Genomic DNA, 8793 nt, shown 5'->3' on the forward strand with positions numbered 1-8793 from the left:
TTTCAGGTATTACAAATGTATTTTCCCCTTTGTGGGTTAATTTACCATAAGAAACCAAAATGAGCTGTGGCTCATGTCTTGTCGAAGGAAAAATCCTGGTATTTGGTCTTGTGGGGTTTTTATAAGGTGGAGGGTTTTTTTGCACTCCTCTTCAGATTCATACAGATATTGCCATGCTCCTAGATAGTTTTAAGACTGACTTATTCCATCTTTTAGAAGCCAATTTTAACTTCAGTCTACAGATATCTTTCAAACAGAAGTGTAATTTTCTAGGCAAGACCCTGCTTTTCATGAAACCGCTGACACATTCTCACAGATTCAGTGGTTCAAGACGGAGTTTAAAATCTGTTCGTGTACCTGTTTTGGTCAGTGCAAATTTGCAGGTCACAAATACAGAAATAAAACTTCTATTACAGCTTTTACAATTAAAGCTGTATACTTAGAAGGAAAACCATAATAAGACAGGATTCTAGAAAACTGTTTATTAATAGACTTCTTTTGGAGAAAAAAAATGATAGAACATTCTCCCATAAGGACTTGCACATTCATCAAAACTAAAAGTGACAGCGTTAATTTATAGTAATTTTCCAACAGCAGCTCTTCTGCAAACTGGACTGGTTCCCATTTGCTTCCTAACTCTTAAGCAATGCACGTGGCGGACTGCAGGGAATCCTGCTCTTGGGCAAGCCCGGAGAGCTGGGAAGTGGAGTCAAACACTGAGCTTCCAACACCCACAGTTCCATGAAAACCCACAACAGAGAATGTCTTGCAGTCAGAAACGCTGGCTCGCACAGTTCACTGCTCTCTCCCTTTCACATGTAACTTTTATATTTAAGATTGCTACACATTTGAACAGGAACAATTTTAAATACCAAAAGCCTTTCAGAAACAAATACTTCTTTCATTTATACTGTTCATTATCCTCATACTGTTTCCTTATACCCCCCTCCCCCTGTAATTTTTCTTCTTTCATACAAAGCTTGCAAGATTTTTCTTGCAATTCTTCTCTTGAATGTACCAGAAACACAGACTTAGTCATCTATAAAATCATAGCATATTCCAGTCTGGTTATTTCCCAGTCTGATAGGATCAGTATGGCTGAGCCCACAAAGATCAGCACATACCATATCCTATAAAAGCTTAAGTATAGCAGCTTACGTCCTGCCTGTGTTTTCAAGAAGGGCTGTATTTTCTGCAACACGAGTTCAGTATCTACAGACAAATCAGCATAAAGAACTGGACACAATAAATGTCTGTCACCTTTAAAAATGAGGACAATAAATTAAAAAAAACGGGCCTATTTTCAAATTACTTTGGTGTTTCTAAAACTGCATCTTAAACACTCATTAGTCACAGTGTTAAAAATAAGCTTCAGGATGGATGAAGCACCACCACCACCACCACCGATAGGATTACATTCTCTTTTATCGTGGCAATCTTCATTATAGGCCTGCCACTTTCAGAATCAAGCTGTACACCTAACTCTTCAAACTCGCATGTCCTGGGCTTTGAATTAACTCTAAGGCCAAAGTCAAATTTCAATCATAAACTAGGTCATCCTTAGGACGTAATTAATTTGTCTTTGCAAGCCTTTTCTACGCAGCAAGAAAAGCTTGAGAGGCCTGATAATACAGGAAGCACTTCAGCCTTTGGTATCTCTGACTTTAAATATAACCTTACCAATAACACCAGTCTCAACTTACGATACGATTATGTGTGTGTGAAGGTTATCTTATTTGCCTGCTCCTAGTCCTCTTACGTATTAAAGAGCTTAGCAATAGACCAGCCTAATCCAGAACCTAACCAGAGATACCGACGTACATATATTTAAATGATGTACAAAATATCATGTGTAAATGAAAGCAAGTCATGCCATAGATCTCCTTCAGCTCAATATTCCATAGCAGTACTGACCCTATAAAACTAACAATTTTAAAATGGTAAAAATCCTGTTGTTAGATTCTTGAGTACAACTGGGAAAATCTGTTTAGTAAGAATATGGCCATATTTGCACCAGCTCCCAGTTATAAATTGCTTTTCTAAAAAGGTTGGGAAAAAGAAATTGAAAGTATAGCAGGAACCAGGCGTTAAATTGCTCCCTCAGATGTAGCTTTAAATGCAATTGGTCCTAAATTATGGAAAACCTCATATAAAAAATTACATAAAACCTGCATTGGAACAACTGAAATCTCATAGAAAAATACTCTAGCTTCAATCTTAAAAAAAACCAACAACAAAACACTATTGAGTTTTGTAGTTTATCTTGAAAGATTTTCTCCTATTTCTCTCCTAGAGACATAGCTTCTATTTGCAAAGAAACAGAACTACCCCCAATAACCTGAAATCAAGCCTTGTAGGCAGACCTCTGAAACACAAAACATCTTTTGCTCAGCACAGCATTTTTTAAATACAGAGCAAGGACACAATTTACAGGAACAGAATGTGAAGAGGTTGACATTAGTAACACATGGTATTTCTTTTCCCATTTCAACTTTCAGGCAGCTCTCTCAACAAAGAAAGTTTTTTCTTCAACTTGCATTCACTCTGTCATAAAGATAATACTCTAGACTGAATCTTTCTATTGTACAAGGCTGTTAATAAGCTATGCCCAAGTCAAAAAAACCAAGTCTCGATAGAAAAAAAAGAAGGCTATTTGATGATAATGCCTTCCTGTCCAATCTTGACTAGAAGTACATTAAAATAAATGAAGAATTCTTGCTAGATTTGTTTCTGTGAATTTCTGTTGGCCTGTTTGGCAGAACTAACGTTACAGAAAAATAATCTTCTCTGCTGCTAGTCAGAAAATTCATAGAGCATCTGCTGCATTTCATGGACCAATCTGATCTCCTACTCCAGCCTCACGTACCCACCAGGAAAAGCCTCCATGCAGGAATGCTACAGGTGGAGCGTTACAGGGGGTATGTTGAGCACTGGAAAGGAAGTAAGTTTTGACAGAAAAGGGAGAAAGAGGAATGAAAGGGAGGAGGAAAACCCACCTGTGGCATGGCTGCTACTCCGGAAAGCAACCGAGTGTGCTCAGTTCACCTGCGGACATCCAGCGTCACCTGCACAGCTACCGGCCCTTCTCTGCTGGAAGGGAGCTCCGGGCCGTCGGGGGCCCCTCTCCCCGCCCGGCGCTGCGCGCAGGCACGCCCGCCGCTCCGCGGACAGGCAGCGGCTTCCCGCCGCCTCGACAGCAGCCGGACAGAAGCGCGGCCCAGGCAAGCCAGCGCTTCGCAGCCGTCCCCGCCTCCCGCCACGGCCCCGAGCAGCCCGCGGAGCCGGTGCGAGCGCAGCCGCCCGCAGCGAGCCGGCGCCGGGCCTCCCCCCAGCCCTCAGGGCAGAGGTAGCCCAGGCCGCCCCGCGGCGCCGCGCGTTTCCCGCCTCGAGCGGACCCCCCCACACACACCGCCACGCCTCGCGCAGCTCGAGCCCTCCCTCTGCAGACACCGCTGCTCGCGCGCCTTCGGGAGAGCGCGTGGCAATCACCGCCCCACGTGGGGAGAAGAGCGCCCTCGGCCAATCAGCGGTCTGCGTTCGCCCCTAGACCGCCCGGGTGACAGCCAATGGGCAGCCAGCACGCGAGGGCGCAGGGCAAGCGGCGGCTGGCCGTCGGCAGTTGGTGGCGTTCGACAGGCGGCGGCGGGTGTGGTGTGAGGCGCAGCCGGAGCCCTCAGCTCAGCGAGGCATCATGGTGGGGAACGCGCTCCTCGCGGCGGGGGAGAGGAGGGGTCTTGGGGGGTGCTTGTGCTGCGGCACTCTGGGGAGTTTGTGACGGCACGTGCTGCGGCGGGACTCGCGGGCGGTCTGTGCGTGAAGTCCCCGCGGTAGCAGTAAGGCAGGAGGGTCGGGGAGGAGGAGAGGAATTAGTGTAAGAGTTAATGGCCATGGGGAGGCCGGGCACAGGAGCTGGCCGGCGGCTACTGAGATGAGGCATGTAGAAAAGCAACGTGAGTCTGTTTGTGGCGGGGGCTCCCGCGCTGCGGAGGGGCGAGGGGCGGCCTGAAACCCGAGGCGGGCAGCGGAGAGACGGCGGGCAGCAACAGGACAGCCGCCAGCCGCGGCGTCCCGCCGTCGCTGGGCAGTCCTGGCGTGCGCAGCCAATCAGAGGAGAGGAGCATGCCCGGCAGCCAACGGCTGCGTGGTCGTGCGGGGGCCCCGGGGGAGGGGCGGGGCTGGTGGGCGCGGCCGGGCGCCTCGCGCGGGCTGTGGGGCAACATGGCGGCGTGAGAGCGCGCCGCGGAGCGCGGGGCAGTGAGGCGCCGCGAGAGCTCCGGAGACTTGGTGTCGACGGAGTGCAAGTGGAAATCGGCACAGATTTCCACTGATTGTCTTGCTGGCAAAAAAACTTGTGACAGAACCACAGGGGTGAGAACTAAAATGTGGAGTCGAGGATATGAGTTCTGATGAAGCTAGCAAGGAAAGAGGAAAGAGCAGCGCAGGCACCCTTTTTTTTGTTTCCCCCCTCTGCTTTTTCCTAGATATGCTGTAACACTAAGCTAGTAAAACAGCTTATTTTTGTCTTGGGTGTAAGAGAAAATTGAGGTATTGTGAGATTAAACATACATGGCACGGTTGCTTACAGTCAAAGGAGCTGGCTAAAAGTGGGCAGATGACATTTGATTGGGACTCTCAGGTGATTTCACAGAGGAAGTGTGAGTTGCCAGGGGCTAGATAGCTCTATGCTTATTATAAAGGAAAGCATACGAAATGGTCCTGTGCAGGAAAGAGTCTTACAACAGTTACCCAGTACATGATTTGGCAACAAATCAAGGAAATTTGGGGATATAAAGAAGTCTTCCAAAACTAAAGAAAGGTGAAAAAGAGACTAGGCAGAATATTAAAGATGTAATATACGTGCAGCATGGTAAGGGATGATGAATCTGTATTCACCCTATGTGTTCATAGACACTATGTTGTCTTTAAGATCTCCCGGTATTCTCAAAGTCAGCTCAGGTCAACTAAGGTGAGTAGAGTCTTGCCAGCAGCAGACAATTTGATCAGTTAAATTGTCACTCCAGAGCAACCAGGGAATACTGCAGCAGAGAAAGATTGTGGAAAGATGCAACCCACAGGCAGCTAGTTACTAGGAGAATAAAATCTAGAAGACAGTAGCTCTGTATCTCATTACCATTGTTTTGTTGTTAATTTGCAGCGTGAATGCATATCCATCCACGTTGGCCAGGCTGGTGTTCAGGTTGGCAATGCATGCTGGGAACTGTATTGTCTTGAACATGGGATCCAGCCTGATGGTCAGATGCCTAGCGATAAAACTGTCGGAGGCGCAGATGATTCATTTAACACGTTCTTCAGTGAGACAGGAGCTGGTAAACATGTTCCCAGAGCAGTGTTTGTGGACCTAGAGCCAACCGTAGTTGGTATGTACCCAACGTTAAAGACCTTCAGTGCAAAAGTGAAGATCCCCTACAGATTCCATATGGTCTTTTTTGTTTGTTCAGAACACTATAGATTTTAAAAGGTGTGTGTCCGGATGCTATTTTGATACTTGAGGTTATTGTTATTTAAAAGAAATGAAATAATGGTCTACCGGTAACAACATTTGGAAAGCAACAGCACTTTTTTACAGTCTGGATAGACTGCTGCACTGCATCCAGAGTTTTGTTTAATTGCTGTCCGGAATCTTGTCTGTACCTGTAATGTAGTTTTCTGAGGGACCTCTCTGTTCTCGGGTACAAATACTGCTTTGTGAGTGCCTGACGTTTTCCCCTAAACAAAGCGGCTGAAGTTGTGCCAACTTTTTAGGCCAGTCAGTCAAGCTGCATGTAGTCAGGGATGCTGTCCATGCTCTTTTGACATGTGCACCTAGTGTGTAGTCACTAGGCAGCACACACAGAACCGAACAGATCAAATTTATGTTGTGGTATTTTGTTTCTTTGTAGATGAAGTACGTACAGGCACGTATAGGCAGTTATTCCATCCTGAGCAGCTCATTACTGGGAAAGAAGATGCAGCCAATAATTATGCCAGAGGCCATTACACTATTGGAAAAGAGATTGTTGATCTAGTGCTAGACCGCATTCGCAAACTGGTAGGAATTCATGCTGCAAGTCAGTGTTTACAATGATTGATACAGCTCTATAGCTATCTAATGATGGGTTGCTATTTTTTTTCCACTAAGAATTTTGTGCATAGTTGATTGTTTAAAACAAAACAGAACATTTTTCTCCTTACACACACACCCCCCAGTTAAATAAAAATTCTGTAAGTAAAACTTAACTTTTTTTAGGCTCTGAAATACTGTTATTTGAAAGTATTTTAAGGATACCTCAGAAACATACTATAAAAGCCTTAAACAAGTGTAACAATGTTCTTACACTTTTTTGTTTGTTATTTTCAGTTTGATTCATGCCATTATGTGTCACGCAAAATATTTCGAGTACCCTGAACCTCAGGTTTTGGTTGAATGCTTAGCAATTTTAATTACTTTTCTAGTTTCTTTGATCTTGACATTGCATTGTGAGAAACTCGCCTAGGATGATAGGATTCAAAGTGAAATAGTGATTGTCTATTAAAAATTACAAAAATTTAAAAAACCCCTTGTTTTCAACATCTGATTGAGACTTGCTGAAAGCTGGAACGGGAACATAAACAGATTCTAAAGCTGTAATTTATAGTAACTTGTCACAGTGGTGCACAGCTGCTCTTGCTTACAGTAGTATTAAAACGGCATGAAAGACAATAAAGCAACTTCTAAATATTAAAATACTCCTATTCAGAAAAAGTTACGCAGAGGCACTGGTACTTTTGAGTAAAAGATATGCAAGAAAAAATGAAGACCACCTTTCAAGAATGCTGTTTTCTTTAATTATAACAATCTGAAACTAACAAACTTAAGCCAGAAATGCTTTTGAATTATTGTTTTAATACTGCTTTCTCCAAAATAATCAGTAACTTTTTTCTTCTCCCACTTTTTTCCACCCCATTATAGGCTGATCTATGCACAGGGCTGCAAGGTTTCCTAATCTTTCATAGTTTTGGAGGAGGCACTGGTTCAGGGTTTGCATCTCTGCTCATGGAACGGCTCTCTGTTGATTACGGGAAAAAATCTAAACTAGAGTTTGCGATTTATCCAGCACCACAAGTTTCCACTGCTGTAGTGGAACCTTATAACTCAATTCTAACTACCCACACAACATTAGAGCATTCAGACTGTGCCTTCATGGTAGATAATGAAGCCATTTATGATATATGTCGTCGTAACCTTGACATTGAACGTCCTACGTATACCAATTTAAACCGACTAATTGGGCAAATTGTTTCGTCCATCACAGCTTCGCTGCGTTTTGATGGAGCCCTCAATGTAGATCTAACAGAATTTCAAACTAACCTTGTTCCATACCCACGAATCCATTTCCCCCTGGTAACATATGCCCCTGTCATCTCCGCTGAGAAAGCGTATCATGAGCAGCTATCTGTGGCTGAGATTACCAATGCTTGTTTTGAGCCAGCCAACCAGATGGTAAAGTGTGACCCTCGCCATGGCAAATACATGGCCTGCTGTATGTTATATCGAGGTGACGTTGTTCCCAAAGACGTCAACGCAGCTATTGCTACTATCAAGACTAAACGTACCATTCAGTTTGTGGATTGGTGCCCAACTGGATTCAAGGTAATTACATAGTTTTTAAAGTGCTTATGTTGGAATTGTATAGTATTCAGTAACAGTCCCTGTTAAATGTTTTGATGAAGTTCAAAATAAGTGTGAGCTATTTTCTTAGTTCCTAACCATGGTGATTTTTAATTTTAAGAGAAATAGGTCTTTAAGCTTTAGCACTCCTAAGGAAAGTTTTCATTTGTTTTCTTGAAGGTGGGCATTAACTACCAGCCTCCAACTGTGGTGCCAGGTGGTGACCTTGCAAAGGTGCAGCGGGCTGTGTGTATGCTGAGTAACACAACTGCTATTGCTGAAGCATGGGCTCGCCTCGACCACAAATTTGACCTCATGTATGCTAAGCGTGCCTTTGTCCATTGGTATGTTGGGGAAGGAATGGAGGAAGGAGAATTCTCTGAGGCCCGGGAAGATCTGGCTGCCCTTGAGAAAGATTATGAGGAAGTTGGTGTAGACTCAATAGAAGGAGAGGCTGAAGAAGGAGATGAATATTGAGAAACCTGAAGTCTGGAAAAATGTATTAAAAAAAAAAAAAAGAGTCGCAGAACCCTGTTCCCTTGTTTGTTTTCAACTAAAGTTTTAAAGGTTCTGGAAAAATGTATTAAAAGAGTCGCAGAACCCTGTTCCCTTGTTTGTTTTCAACTAAAGTTTTAAAGGTTCTGGAAAAATGTATTAAAAAAAAAAAGAGTTGCAGAACCCTGTTCCCTTGTTTGTTTTCAAGTAAAGTTTTAAAGGTTCTGGAAAAATGTATTAAAAAAGAAAGAGTTGCAGAACGCTGTTCCCTTGTTTGTTTTCAACTAAAGTTTTAAATGTTCGGGAAATATGTATTAAAAAAAAAGAGTTGCAGAACGCTGTTCACTTGTTTTCAACTAAAGTTTTAAAGGTTCTGGAAAAATGTATTAAAGAAAAAAAAGAGTTGCAGAACGCTGTTCCCTTGTTTGTTTTCAACTAAAGTTTTAAAGGTTCTGAAAAAATGTATTAAAAAAAAAGAGTTGCAGAACGCTGTTCCCTTGTTTGATTGTTTTCAACTAAAGTTTTAAAGGTCTTACCTTCTCTTTTTTTCTTACTATGTAGGGGTATGCTCGGAGGGCGGGCGGCTCCGGCGCGGGCGGCGCACGCTGCGGAAGGGTCGGTCGCCGTCGCTGCCGAGCGCAGCCGCAGGA

At 43.9% G+C, this 8793-nt stretch overlaps 1 protein-coding gene across 2 annotated transcripts; it reads left to right on the forward strand.

Annotated features, from left to right (window-relative positions):
- The first annotated feature begins 3664 nt into the window (after positions 1 to 3664).
- LOC137666183 (tubulin alpha-3 chain) lies at positions 3665 to 8125 on the forward strand. Of its 2 annotated transcripts, none has more exons than XM_068405918.1 (5): positions 3665 to 3694; positions 5156 to 5378; positions 5901 to 6049; positions 6950 to 7630; positions 7829 to 8125. In XM_068405918.1, the coding sequence occupies exons 1-5, from the start codon at positions 3692 to 3694 to the stop codon at positions 8123 to 8125; spliced, it is 1353 nt and encodes a 450-aa protein (XP_068262019.1). In that variant the 5' UTR covers positions 3665 to 3691. The 2 variants fall into 2 exon arrangements, with proteins under 2 accessions (XP_068262019.1, XP_068262020.1); XM_068405919.1 differs by lacking the exon at positions 3665 to 3694 and adding an exon at positions 4283 to 4368.
- Positions 8126 to 8793: the final 668 nt, after the last annotated feature.

The sequence above is a fragment of the Nyctibius grandis genome, chromosome 8 (genome assembly GCF_013368605.1).
Source record: "Nyctibius grandis isolate bNycGra1 chromosome 8, bNycGra1.pri, whole genome shotgun sequence".
Classification (NCBI taxonomy): domain Eukaryota; kingdom Metazoa; phylum Chordata; class Aves; order Nyctibiiformes; family Nyctibiidae; genus Nyctibius; species Nyctibius grandis.